The 15,495-nt window shown below is 37.4% G+C and overlaps 1 protein-coding gene across 1 annotated transcript in view; it reads left to right on the plus strand.

Annotated features, from left to right (window-relative positions):
- TMEM117 (transmembrane protein 117) overlaps positions 1-15,495 on the plus strand; it is a 232,029-nt gene that overhangs the window by 144,670 nt on the left and 71,864 nt on the right. The window contains exon 5 of the mRNA XM_075745154.1: positions 6,634-6,731. Within this exon, the coding sequence (XP_075601269.1) occupies positions 6,634-6,731 (98 nt within the window). The remainder of the gene's footprint in view (positions 1-6,633; positions 6,732-15,495) is intronic.

Below are 15,495 nucleotides of genomic sequence, written 5' to 3' on the forward strand. Positions count from 1 at the left end.
CACACTTTGTCTGTAATATGTGATATTACCCAGACCTCTGCCTTGCATTTGTAACACTGATAAGGAAGCTGGAGGTGTCCAGCGGAGGTGCTGGAGCGTGTCCAAAGAAAGGCAACAAAGCTGGTGAAGAGTCTAGAGCACAAGTCCTATGAGGAGCAACTGAGGGAACTGGGGTTGTTCAATCTGGAGAAAAGGAGCTGAGGGGAGACCTTATTGCTCCCTACAACTGCCTGAAAGGAGGTTGTAGCCAGGTGGGTGTTGGTCTCTTCTCCCAAGTAACAAGTGATAGGATGAGAGGAAATGGCCTCAAGTTGCATCACTTTAGGAGTGATGCAAATCAGGAGATTTAGGTTGGATATTAAGAAAAGTTTCTTCACTGAAAGGGTTGTGAAGCATTGGAACAGGCTGCCCAGGGAAGTGGTTGAGTCACCATCCATGGAGGTATTTAAAAGACGTGTAGATGTGGTGCTTAGGGACATGGTTGAGTGGTGGACTTGGTAGCGCTGGGTTAACGATTGGACTTGTTGATCTTAAAGGTCTTTTTCAACCAAAATGATCCCATGATTCTATGATTCTAAGCAGTAAAGCAAGAAAAAAAACCTTCTGAAACGTAGTGTTAATGGTTATATAAACAGTAAGTGCTTGCCACATGGCAGCCAGTATATTTTTTTGCATATATACAATGATTTATGTGCACAGTAGGGACTTGAAACATAGTAGGAAATGAGTGGTGCAGCTTAGAATTTTTTTGCAGAAACCCTACTTCAATTGTACAATTGTTCCAAAACAGTTATTTATATTTATGAAGTGTCAAGGAATTTCCAGTTACAAGAAAATTATTCTTCTTTTTTGTTTGTTTTAGATGTGTTTTTTTGAATAAAAACAAACAAAAAAAATTTAAGAATTATTTCTGATGGTATTGAAATACAAAGTATAATTTCCAGAATAACTTTAATAGACCTAAAATAATTGCAGACTAGATTTGTCCCTAACTCACCTTTTGATATCTAAAGATTTTTTTCACCACAAATTAATTGTGCGCTAGACCTGGCTTTATGGAGCAGTCTGTCCTAACTCGATTTGGAAATTGAAAGGAAGTGTTGGTAGGGGCCAATTTTCTCAAGTTCAGCCTAAAGAAAAAATGCTGTGGATCAGGAGAATAATAGCTCGTAACAGCAACACTGGAAGTATTTTATTGGTGGGAAATGTGCAAATGCACAAAATAACACTGGGGGCTGTTACAGAAGTAACAATAGTGAACCATAATATTATTTATCATTCACATTGATCACTGAATTGTGACAGCAACTTAATGTTGTTTTTCAGGATTTACCTATCGTTAAAACAATACATGTTGGTAAGATAAGAACAATGTGCTGGCTATGATTAAAATGAGAAAACAATTAAAGAGTACATTGAAGGGGCCATATTTTGTCTCTGTAATTACTATTGCTTTGAAAATGCAAATATAAAAAGAATTTTTTACAATTAAATTGAAGGAGAAATAACCTAACACGAGCTTGATTGTTTTCAGGACAAGAATGAATCTACATTAGGAATGTTTGAAAATGTAGAAAGCAGACAAAACTACTTTAAAATCTAGCAGTGTATTTGCAACTGACTATTAATATTTAGCTTGAAAAATATCATCCTCCTTATAGATCAGTAAGCCTAAGTACAAATATTTGTTATATTTGTTTTCAAACATTTACACATTTTGGATATTCCAAAATGCAGCAGAGTGGATTAAAATAAATTAACAGTTATCTGTTTCTGAAGGATGTGTAACAAAGTTTTTGACACTTCTGCTCAACTGCCAAAACAATTTCATAATTAAAGGAGGCATTTCATATTTTCATTGTGTAAACCATGGAAGTGTTGAGGTATGATCCACAGAAGACAGTTTTCTCCCTAACATCCAGATGAAAGAAGCATAAAAGCGTTTTCCATATAGGTTACTTTTGTACATCAAGTGAACAGCTCTGCAGTTTTTAAATATCTCAAAGAAGATGAAGACAAAAATGATGGATAGAAGCTTTTAATGACTGAATATTAAATGTTTCCCTGGTTTGGTATATGATTACCATGATGTAGTATAGTACTTGAAGACTGAGATATGATAAAGAATTGATGTGTAGTTAGTGGGACGCCTATATATAGCTCTTACCTAAAAGCACATAACAGCAAAGCAAAGGGAGCATATGCACTCAGCGGTATGCATTAGCTCTCATTGACTTCACACACTGACTTCAGGAAACATAATTACTTTAACGTGATTTAGCCCCACTGTCTAGAAAAAAAAACACATACTTTTCAGAAACACATAGGTGGTGTTGAGTCTTTGCAAAAGACATCAATGAGTTCTTTCAATGAGGAACGTTGTGCTGCACAAAACTGAGCAAAGCGCATGCACCTGCCCTGGGATACTGCCCTCGGACCTGCCCCGACACTATGGCATCCTTACAATTCCTGAAAACTTTTAGAATTTATGATACTCATTCTTATCAATTAAATTCCTCAGTTGCAGGACTGAAAATAATGTTTCTTATGTTTGGGGAGAGTGGAAAAGTGCTACTTATGAACTATTTAAAGGCCGAGTTTCAAATTAAATTAATTTAGTGCTACTTATGGAGAGGTTTATGATTTAAAAAAAAAGATATATTGAAATTGTAAAACAATAAAAATAGAAAAAATAACACTTATAATACTCGAGTCATGTATGTGACAATGGTTAATAGATGTATTTTGCCAAATGCAAAGTTATTCAGGCTACTCCATTTTCCAGCAATAGCAGCATGATGCCTTGTCCTCCTGGCTGAGTAGTTGCATATGAACAACTTCTATACTGATACATGATGTTGGAGTCCTACTGTCCATTAGACCTTTCACTGCTCATTACTGTATCCAAATAATTAAAAATATTTCAGAGATCACTATTTGGTTTGTATTTCTAGGCTTTTCTTGTGGATCTTGGCTTCTACATTCTGTTAAATTCTGGAGGGCTATTCTTACCCTGTTTTGATGATTTATCCAAGCGTGAATAAAGGAATTAAAATCCTCCACTGAGTGTTGGTCTCTACTTAATGAACGTTACAGCATGGAATACATCGCATCCTAAAGAGCTTGACCAGAGTCCATTTCTCTTTCAAGATGCAGTTTCTGCAGTTGCTTATGTGGAGAAATGCCACTATGAAATTATTTGATGTACTTTTATACTTCTAGGTTTCTAAAATGCAATTTGGCAGATGAAAACAGCTTGGCCAGCAGCCCATGCTGCATTAGTTTTCCAGGAATGATCTGTTTGCACTCTGAAGATGACAGCGTATTTTCTGCTAGTGAAGAATTTGGAGGATACTTTGAAGGCGTGACCAAAGTCTTAGGTCATTTTCGTCTTTTTTTTCTAAAGAAAGGTTCACTTGCAGTTAGCTTATTAGGAGAAAAGATACGTTGCCTCACCTGAAATTCCCGCTGCAGATGTTGCCTCTACTGGGAAGGATTCTGTGACTTACAACGTAGCATCGTTTGACATGACTGTCTAGGAAGGAGACATCTCAAGTATGTGCTGAGCATCCTGAGCAATACGCTCAAAGAGTAACTACGTGGAAGGAGTAAATGATCCTTAAGGTGTCTAACTGCTCCACTTAGTATATCTCAGGTATCTTAGGTATCTTACTGCTTTGTTGGGGTTTTTTTGAAGTTTTTAGGATTTTGCTTTCTGCGCTTGTTGTCTGTGTAAGTTACTTGCTCTGAATATGACTTTGAATCCCAAGTTCGTTTGTCTGTGTGATGCGACATCATTCTCAAATTATTGTAGTATATCCTATCAAAAGGAACAATTTAATTTTCTGTAACAAAAAAGGGAATCATAACATTTTGTTATTAATTTAATGATAGTAATACTCCTTTTTAAAAGCATTATAAGTTATCTTCATATTTAATGTGAAGTGAATAATATGAATAGTTAATAAAGTCATATTTTAATAGGGCAAAGTGAAATTTAAGATTCCAGACTATATAAAAGGCCTACTCATTTTTAGTGAAGGTATTTTGCTGTGGCATTTGTGTAACTTTGTGTAACTTAAAAAGTCATAATGTGTATTATGCAGTTTTGTTTCTGCACTTTAATACAGTGTAACCATTTCTCTCATGAGACTAAATAAAATGAAAGAGTATACAGTCATTATATGTAGGGGCCATTCCTTTCTGAATTGAAGCAGCGTAATTAATTGATTAAAGCATATTACATCTCTTAGTTCAAGAAAAAAATACATTACTTAATTACATTGTAAATGGCTTTCCCTATTTTCTCTTGATTATGTAAGATGCATGCATACATAGAATTACTGAAGTGATCAATTATTTTTTATTCCTGAATATCAGCAGTGTTTTCAAATGTAATCCAGTAAAAGAGAAAAATGTTTGCTGGCCAGCAAATGCATTGTGAAATGCATTGTGAAGAGAGAGAAAAAATACACACTCGCATCTCTTTATACTAAGTTGTGCAAATTAAATTAAAATTTATATTTTTTTTCCTTTTTCTAAAAACATCATTCTAACAGCAGCAATGAGTTTTTGATGTTCCTATCTGAAATTTATTTATTTGCACCATGACGGTGTTGAGTGCTTTTCTCCTGTGAGGCGTTTTCCACAGTGACTGTCCTTGACCAAACCAGAAAATGAATTTGATTTCTCTAATGCAAAAGGTAATTGGATTTCTCTTTATGGAATGCATCCCTTTAATGACTGTCTATGCTTCAGCCAATTTAGCTGCAACCGACCTGACATTGATCTGGTGATATGACTTTAAATAAATGCCAAAGCTGGGAGATGAAAGACCAACTGTCTGATATCAGAAAGAACATTTCCTGCCTTGTCTTGCCATTTTCCTCAGAAAATGTCTCCTTCTAGAATGTCGTTATTATGGAACATGCTACTCTAATAATTGGTCATACAGTGGCAGATTGCACCCTTCTACCAAATATAATAAGTATTTTACAGGAACCGTCTGGAGAAAATATTTTGAAAATTGAATAAAACCTCTTGAAATACTTGTTCTTCCTTTCAAATATTCATTACTATGTAGACTCTTAGTAAGAGAAAAAGCTATTACTAAAGTACTGGATTAAATCTTTGCAGACATCTTGTTTAACATTAAATATTTATTGAGATATCTATTTGGATAATTGGGATTTTATAAAAAAGTATCATAGCAGGCTGATCTGAGAAAAGATTTACCTACATAAAAAAATTAAGGTGGTAATTTGGGATATAATCTGTTCTTTCTTCAGGCTAGGCTTAATGAAATAAAAAAAATCTAGAATATGTTTTTCTATTTATTTAACACATTCATTATTCTTTGGACCCAGCCCTTCAGACTAATATGCTGAGCACTTTTAACCCCAAATGGACTCTGAACCAAAATTTAGAGGCTGAATGTAGTTTATTTGTAATTTTAATTTAATCCTGGGCCATGTGTTCTTGTTGATAAATGCTGTTAATGTTGTTGATTGGAAGTGGTAGCTCCCACTCTGGATGGTAAATTGGATTTTAGAAACTCTGTATATCAAAATAAATGTAGTGGAAAATAAAAACAAGAAATCTTAACTTCAATTTGAAGTTATTTCCTTCTGAAATCTCATTAAGAGTTATTTTCAGACTAATCAAAAAAGTTAGTAATTTTCCACTGTGTACTGATGCCAATGTCAGATAGTAAGGATTTGTTTTACTTATCTGTATTTTGAAGCAGGTGCTCACCCCTCTTTCCTTTATCTGTTCAATTCTTTCTTAATCTTTACATATGGGTAGATTTTCCACTCTTCTGGATCTTTTGCACAATGGCATTGATGAGTTTACTGTAATGTAACTTTTGGTGCTTTATAGTACTGTTAACTTGACGTAAATGGATATGAAAACACAGCTTCCCAAAGGTGGAAGTGCCTGAGGGGTATTCACCTCCCTCATTTAGCCAAAAGTCATTTTTAATACTTTTGCGTAACACCCAGAAGTAGTGCATGCGTATGAGTCTCTGGACAGAGAAACAGATGGTCTCTTTAGATAGGAATTATGAAAATGAGAATAAATATTTCATACTTTTTAAATTTTTGTGCAAGTTTTAAGGGATTTTCATGTCTCTAGTCCCAAGTGTGCTTTTCTTACTGATACCAGGAAGCGAGAGGAGATTATAAATGGCTTATAGTGCTTAATTCACAGGCTTGCACTCCCTGCTGCAGTTCTGATTTCAAGAGTGGAAATTCTGCTGATGCTGCTCTCAGGGAAGTGGGTCCCCACTCCTGGGCAGGACTGGAAAGCTTTGTAGCCATAAGGGAACGTAGTTTATATATTGTAGGTTGCTGTAACTTTTAGACTAGTTCCTCTTCTCTTCTTATCTTTGGATCTCCACAGGTTTCCTTGTTTGTCAAGGAGTTGCGTGCACTTCTATGGGCAGAATATGTAGGCCAATATACTTTATCTTGATTTTAAATAATGCTAGGGATACTATTTTTCTACTGTCTAACTTTTAAAATTATCAGAAATTAAGCAGGTGTGTAATACTTAAAGTGTCCTTAAACTCCTTGTTGGTACTTTCTTTTGTGACACCAGTTTACCTGTATATTATTTCTTCTTTCCCTGTAGGTCACAGATATGATGCTTCAGGACAAACCCTACCCAGACTGGGGAAAGTCTGCCAGAGCCTTCTGGAAGAAAGGAAACATTAGGATCATTTTATTCTGGTAGGAAAATTGTAAAATCAAATTATTGTAAATGAACCTTTTCTAGAACATCCAAAAAATATATCTTCTAATTACCTGTGGCAGGAAGAGATATAAACAGAATATATGGCTGGAAAAAAATGAAACTTGGTCTAACAAAAAATTAAACATAACAGAAGCTCTATGTGAGTGAACAATTCCTGATCAAAGCAGTTGCTGTAAAAAAATATGTTAAAATTTATTTATACTGTTTATTTTATTATATCTTTGACACTGTTTATAATTGAGTTGCAAAATTTTTGCGGTATGTTGTAATATTTGGATGTCCCATTATCAGTCCTTGTAATTAAGGTAAGTAGTTATGTGAATGTCCTTTTGTGACCTTAAAGTCAATTATGGTAATTCTTTTTATTAACACATGAATAGGATTTCAAATGGTGAGTCAGCCTCAGATTATTAAGAAAAATATAAAAAAACCCAATGCAAAAAATTGTGAGGATAAGCATTTATTTGACCCCAGATGTAGTCTCTTCCAGGTAAATTCAGGTCAAGTGTAACTCTTGAAACAGAACACAAATTGTGGCAGGAAAAATGGAAGATGGAAAATGTATAGTTTAAGAAGTAGTATGAAGATCTTATAGCTGAAGATGAAAGAAATTGCAAAGATTTTTTCAACTACATCAGAAGCAGAAAAACTCATGAAAATATCAGCAGATGTGCTGTTTTTTTAAAGAGTAGATTTAGAAGGAATTGTTACAGGGAAGTTGAAAGATTTATTTAGATGGATTCTGCTACAGAAAATGCAGTGAAATATCTATATTTTTAAGTAGCAAAAATGAGATATTACATTAAATTGAGGAATTAAAGGAAATAAGAAATTTAAAGACTAAAAAGAAAGGAGGATCAGATGGCTGATTGGCTACAAGCAAGGTTTTTAAGGAATTGAAGGGGCTGAGCTGATGCAAATTTTATTAATACTTAGTTGCCTATTGAAAAATGGAATGTTAAAATTTGGCTATTGTTTTGCTTTTCTTGCTTTTTTTCCAACAAACTAGAATTATTCTACTGGCCTGTAAGTCTGAGTTCAGTATTAGCTAAATGGATTGAATACACCATCAATAATAGAATTCTGAGCAAAATTCTAAACTAAATTCTGCTAAAAGAAGCCGGGGTAGCTTTGCTGAAAGAAAACCTTCTCTGATCTGTTAGAACTCTTTGAACATGTCATCAAAATGATGGATGAGGAAGAAATGCTTGATCTAATCTAATTTATTTGGACTTTCAAAAGGCTTTTGACAAAGTTCTTTACTGAAGGCTATTAGGAAAATTAGGAAGCCCCATGGAGTGTGCTGAACATTTAGGAATCATCTCAGAAATGTGCAATGAAAGGTATAAATAAAATAATAATTTTATGCTATGTTGATAAGACAGGGGTGTCCCATTATTTAATGTTAGAAGTAGTATTCATTATTTGTATACATCATATATATTAGTGACACGACAGAATTTACAGATGAGGTGAATAATTTGACAAATGTTAGCATGGAAGAGGGATCCTAGAAAGCTAGGTGAAAAAAATAACATGATTGAAAAGTTTGAGTTACGAAATGGGGAGGAGGACACTCAAACAGCTCCTTGTCATCATTGCAGGATGTGCAGAGGAAGATTCTGTCTCAGTGTGCTGGGGTGGGCAAAAAGGTAAAGCAGATGAATAAAAAAATGCTCAGATAGGTACCAAGTGGGCTAGCAATGATTACAGTGTCATTTGGTTAAGTCAGCAAAAAGCTCAGTCTAGAACATCATTGATTTTTTTTACCCTTGTCTGAAGAATGGCCTTGTCTGAAAGGCTGGAAAGAAGATTAGTTAAGAGTCAAGAAAAAACTTAATTACACAAAAAGACTGGAAGAATGGGAAAAAAGGGTTTAAAGCAAGGTAACAAGATAGGGAGATTTCAATTTTATGTGCCAGACAGGGAGAACAATAAAACAGTATTAAAAGTACTTAAATATTGTTGCCAGAGATGTTTTGACTCTTTTCAGTCTGAAATATTATAAATCCATATTTTCTTTCAAATAGTATTCACATTAACAAATCCTACCAAAAGTTTAAATTGGAGAAAAAGTAAAAAATTATGGTTCTTTTCACGCATAATTCTCATACTAAAGAGTGTGTTTTATGGGGATTTCAAAATCTAAAGGGTGACATAAATGCTTTTATTTTTAGCTTTAAGTAGTGAAATAAAATTGCCCTGGGCAACGGTCTACATTCTCTAGAGGTATTATTTAGATGGTGCACATTAGACATCAGTAAAAGTAGACTTTTATTTTCCCTAATGATTAGGAAAAATAGAGGGGGGAGTTAAAGTATTGATAATGTTATGCATGATAATGTGGGTTATTTGTATTTCATTTATTGTTGCTTAAGCAGTGTGATGTGAGCAGCCTCATTTCTGAAATGTCCTAAATGAAGCATCCTCAATAGTATGTCCTACACAGATAATGGTATGCCAAAATCCATTTATTCAGGACATTTACTAGTGGCGCACCTGCTTAGCAGAGATAGTGTAATACAGTGCATTGTGCTTTAATTATTCCAAATAGAAGATATGTGATGCACAGTTTCAAGTGGTTGATGAAACAAAAATTTTAGATACACACTGGACTTGTTCTTCTGTTAACATAATTTTTATTTTCAGGTTTACTTTGTAAAATTAGAAAACATCTATAAACGTACCAAAGACAGATAGATTGTCATGGGGATGAAGGCACCATCCACTTGTTCATAAAAGCTGATTATGTGACTGCTTTGTGTTTCTCATTTGGAAATGTTTTCAGCTCTCCAATGCAACTAATTAGCAAAGGTTTTGATTTAGCTTATCATCTCCTGTTTTAAATCATTCCCTGGAAACATTGTCAGCAACTGGTTGTTGGTTGCTCCTGAGGATTCTGGCTGCCTTTTGAATGTCTTCACAATATAATTCTTCCACAAACAGCTCAGCTAGCTCAGAAAATGTCCATTTGCTATTTGTTTTTGTCTAGCCCATCACTAAGGAGTTCATTGAAGTGCCTTCTACTTTTTTTACAGTGATGGGTTGGGGCTTTTTTGATAGAAAAGGGCTCCATTTCAGCTGTTTCCAGCTCAGCTAAATGGCTACTTAAACCATCCAGAGGCCCCTTTGTATAACGCTGTTACAATGTGTGTTATATTGCATAGGGATACCACCCAAATACAAACGCACTCTCTTGCAGATGTATCTAGAACCCTGGTGGAATTAGTGGGACGGTGCAGACGTGTTTGTGGGTTACAGAAGAAAGATACCCACAGGGTATTAAATGTCCACACCACCTGGCAGTCAGATGAGGCTGTGGTAGGGGGACAGCTCCTGTCTCCAGTGCTCTGTGGTTACTGTTGCTATTGCAAAGTTAGAAGCATGAATTGAAAAAGGCTGATTTATATTTTTTGGATATGTTGATAATTTGGCTGGTTTTGGAGAGACAAATTATATATGACTGAGAGGATTGGCATTTGAAAGAAGCAACAAGAAAAGAAGGTTGTTAAATTAAGCCAACTAAAGGTCTTAGATGAGACTGACAAGAAACCAATAGCAGTAGCTAGTGATAAGTTAAATAAATAGGATAGTATAGAACAGTAGTTATTTTTAATGTTGGATATTAGAGGAAGCAGAGAGGGAAGTACAATGTGAGAAGACTGGTTATTTTGCAAATATTTTTTGTTCCACTTAAGTCCAACCAATACTCTTTTTATAAGTATTTTTTATAAGGAAACCACTTGTTAAGACAAAAGAAAGACAACTAAATACCTTGAAAATGAGCTACAAATGGAAGACAATAGTGTTAAAAGAGTTCATTAAAAAGTACTTAAAACTAATGTAGTAAGTAATTATGGGATGTCTATTTCTGTAGTATTTAAAGTATTTTTTCCAAGTGAACAAACCCGTGCAATACTGATCTTTCTAGATGGTACCCTGAGGTTTGCTGAGAGCATTATGCTCTCACACATCTGCACAGGAGCGAGCTCTCACGGGCAGTACGTAGAGGTGGCGTTGTTGAAGGCAGCACATACTACTGCCACAGTACGTGCTCAGGTTATATAGTTGTCATCCATGTTAACGTACAGGTCTCTGCCTCCAAGGCCTGTGGTTAACCTCTGCCTAGTTTGTGCCTGAAATCACTGTCTCGTCATTAGAATGTCCTCTGCAGTGGCCCACCACATTCTGTAAAGAATCAAGCGTAGCAGTGAGACTAAAATCGCCCAGGATATCTCTGGGCTGTGCATGCGGTTTGGTTAAGAGGCAAGACTCAAATACTCTGTCTCTTAACAAACTGTTCTGATATTGTCCTCAAAACTTTCCTAACAGAGGATATGGGGAATTATAATGAGCAAGACATAAAGAGTTCTTCATGTGAACTTTTAGCTATAGGGAAAAAATGAACACCAACAAAAAGAAATGAGATTACTAGAAGAGAGGAAAAGAGCTGCTGAGGTCTGTGTAACTGGGAAAGAGAGAATTGATATTCAAAGGTATCAAAAAAAAAAGATATCAAAATGGGGGAGTGTAGAGATGACAGTGGATTGTGCAGCTGAATATTGATTGCAGACAGGGTGACAGAATAATATATACAAGCTGAACATTTGAATACGCAAGTAACAGACTGGAATCCATTTCCGTGTTGTCCCTGGCTAGACATTCATTGTACTTGTTCATTGGTGCAATATTGTGTCTTTGACATAGGACTCCTGTCTGAAATAATACAAAGGGCTTACCAACATGGAGACAAAATAAAGTAATACGGAGAACTGTAAATTTGTAATTCCCTATGTTTGCTGTCTTTGACTTTGCAAACTAAATAATGTTATTTTAGGATGTATTTCCATAAGCTTTCTCTAGCTTTCTTTAATAAAAAAACAAAACTACAAATACTCCAAAATTTATATTATTAATCATAGTACTTCGATTCAGCAAGTTAGAAATATAGGTTTAAAAGCTTTTATTCAAAGTAATTGTTCAGAATTGCTATGGGGTACTAATTCATGTACATATGTTACATTTACAGAGGATTGTGTTAAACATGGGTTTGTGTAGGATTCTTAATTGGACAATATTTTTTACCCTGCAAACAGAGGAAGCTTCATTATGAGATCAATTGCCACATCTCCCACACAGAAATAAAATGTAGTTTCTTTAAGTGATTTTCTATTATGCAGGTATTTGAGTGTTTGTTTTGATAAGTTAGATTTCTGTATCCTATGCTTTCACAGTCAAGATGATAAATGCACACAGCACAATTACGTTATTTTCACATATATGAATGTAGTTCATACAATTGTTTCAAAGGCAGCGTCTTAAAACATCCATTCTTTTCAGTATAGGCTGCACTGAAAAAAACCTAATTAGACATTATAGCTTTGTCAGCCTGAATTATATACTAACCCAAACTAAACAAACCTTTCATTAAGTTTGAGTAAAGGCTTTTGTGATGCAGTCCCACAAATACAACCACATGAAGCAACAAAATAATTATATCTGTAATATACATGATATAGATATGCATACATTATTCTCTCCCTATTTTGGAAGGGTTTAAGTTCATCTGTTCATTCTTTCATATTTAAGTAATTTATCTTGTGATAAGATACTGACTACTGAACTGAAGCCTGCAATCATCTGAAAGGTGAGGCAGATTTTCTGGTAAATAGTATAAGATAAAACAACATAAAAATATTTGACAATGTTATTTCTCCCAGTGAATCTTTTATTTTTATGCTATAACCAAAGTGAATAACTTCAGTTTGGATAAGCAAGACAATAAATAAGTTCCTTACTATTTCCTTTTTGTCTCAATACAAAATATTCACTAAGGTTCTCCATAGAGGATTTATATTGAGCAATCTAACTACTAATCTTGGCAAACATTGTTAAATATATTCTGAGAGGATAAAACTGTCATGAATAGTAATTGTTACATTTAGTCTGGCAGTCAAGAAGTATGATTACCATTTCTCAAGAGATGACTAAAATGTTTTTGATAGCATTTTTTTAAATGCTTGTAATTATTGGTAAACTCTGCTGTAAGATTACAGTTGATTAATATGAAAAAATGTTGAAAATAAATCCACATAATCCAGACCACTGGACTTTCTATCATACAAATGGTAGTTGTTTAAGGTTTCTAGCTATTTTTAGTTTTCATTTAACCATCCAATACTAAATTAACTGAAAATATTGTATGATCTAAAATATTCATACAAAAGTTTTTTGTTCAAACTTAAGTTTGATCCTGTACAAACTCTCTGGTTCATGTCCTAAGGAATACTTTTCCTTTTTGATAGCAAAGTGCTTTTACAATGTCTAGTATGGAAAAGTAACAGCGGTTAAGATTCATCAGAATGGTTCGAAGTTGACAGCCACATAAGTCAGATCCATTTTTGAGACCTCATTCTTTGATGAATTCCCCCCACTCCTCAGTGCATGAAGACCACAGTGTCAGTAATTCAGGGTTCTCCCCTAATTCTGCTCTCCCCAGTGAGTACTTAGACTCATAGAATCATAGAATGGTTTGCATTGGAAGGGACCTTAAAGATCATCTAGTTCCAACCCACCTGCCATGGGCAGGGACACCCTCCACTAGACCAGGTTGCGCAAAGCCCCATCCAACCTGGCCTTGAACAGTTCCAGGGATGAGGCATCTACAACCTCTCTGGGCAACCTGTTCCAGTGCCTCACCACCCTCACAGTAGAGAATTTCTTCCTGATATCTAATCTAAATCTACCCTCCTTCAGTTTAAACCCATTGCCCCTTGTCCTATCACTGCATGCCTATGTAAACAGTCCCTCTCCAGCTTTGTTGCAGGCCCCTTTCAGGTACTGGAAGGCCACCATAAGGTCTCCCCGGAGCCTTCTCTTCTCCAGGCTGAACAGCCCCAACTCTCTGAGCCTGTCTTCACAGGAGAGATGCTCCAGCCCTCTGATCTTCTTCGTAGCCCTCCTCTGGACTCATTCCAACAGGTCCATGTCCTTCTTATGTTGGGGGCCCCAGAGATGGACGCAATAGTCCAGGTGGGGCCTCACGAAAGCGGAGTAGAGGGGCAGAATCACCTCCCTCCACCTGCTGGTCACGTTTCTTTTGATGCAGCCCAGGATGCGGTTGGCTTTCTGGGCTGCAAGCGCACATTGCCGGCTCATGTTGAGCTTCTTGTCCATCAACACCCCCAAGTCTTTCTCCTCAGGGTTGCTCTCAATCCACTCTTCACCCAGCCTGTAGTTCTGCTTGGGATTGCCCCGACCCATGTGCAGGACCTTGCATTTGGCCTTGTTGAACTTCATGAGGTTTGCACAGACCCTCAAGCCTGTCAAGGTTCCTCTGGATGGCATCCCTTCCCCTCAGCTTGTCAACCGCACCACACAGCTTGGTGTCATCGGCAAACTTGCTGAGGGTGCACTCAATCCCACTGTCCATGTTGCCGACCAAGATGTTAAACAGCATCGGTCCCAATACTGCCCCCTGAGGAATGCCACTCATCACTGGTCTCCACTTGGACATCAAGCCGTTGACTGCAACTCTTTGAGTGCAACTATGCAGCCAATTCCTTATCCACTGAGTGGTCCATCCATCAAATCCATGCCTCTCCAACTGTGGTGGGTTGACCCTGGCTGAGGGCCAGGTGCCCACCAGAGCCGCTCTATCACTCCCCTCTTTCATTAGACAGGGGAGAAAAGGTACAACGAAAAAAAAAACTTACGGGTCGAGATAAGGACAGGGAGAGATCATTCTCTAATTATCATCACGAGCAAAACAGACCGAACTTAGAGAGGGAATTCATCTTATTTATTACTAAGCAAAACAGAGTAGAGGAATGAGAAATAAAATCAGATCTTAAAACACCTCCCCCCACCCTTCCCATCTTCCTGGGCTCAACTTCACTCCCGGCTTCAACCTCCACCCCCCGCAGCGGCACAGGGGGATGGGGAGTGGGGATTACGGTCAGTTCATCACACGGTGCTTCTGCCGCTTCTTCATCCTCAGGGGGAGGACTCCTCTCATTGTTCCCCTGCTCCAGCGTGGGGTCCCTCTCACGGGAGACAGTCCTTCATGACCTTCTCCAACGTGAGTCTCCTCCACAGGGTGCAGACCTTCAGGAGCAAACTGCTCCAGCGTGGGTCCCCCACGGGGTCACAAGTCCTGTCAGCAAACCTGCTCTGGCGTGGGCTCCTCTCTCCACGGGGCCACAGGTCCTGCCAGGAGCTTGCTCGCTCCAGCGCGGGCTTCCCACGGGGTCACAGCCTCCTTCAGGTGTCTCCACCTGCTCCGGCGTGGGGTCCTCCACGGGCTGCAGGTGGAATCTCTACACTCCCTCATCCTCCCTCCATGGGCTGCAGGGGGACAGCCTGCTTCACCATGGTCTTCACCACGGGCTGCAGGGGGATCTGGAGCACCTCCTCCCCCTCCTTCTGCACTGACCTTGGTGTCTGCAGATGTTGTTGCATCTTCTCACTCCTCTCTCTGGCTGCAAAAGCTCTCTCTAACTGTTTTTTCTCTTTCTTAAATATGTTATCACAGAGGCGCTGATTGGCTTGGCCTTGGCCAGCGGCAGGTCTGTCTTGGAGCCGGCTGGCATTGGCTCTGTCAGACACAGGGGAAGCTTCTAGCAGCTTCTCACAGAAGCCACCCCTGTAGCCCCCCCGCTACCAAAACCTTGCCACATAAAACCAACACACCAACTTAGAGACAAGGATGTTGTGCGGGACAGTGTCAAATGCTTTGCA

This window comes from Balearica regulorum, chromosome 1 (genome assembly GCF_011004875.1).
Source record: "Balearica regulorum gibbericeps isolate bBalReg1 chromosome 1, bBalReg1.pri, whole genome shotgun sequence".
Lineage (NCBI taxonomy): Eukaryota > Metazoa > Chordata > Aves > Gruiformes > Gruidae > Balearica > Balearica regulorum.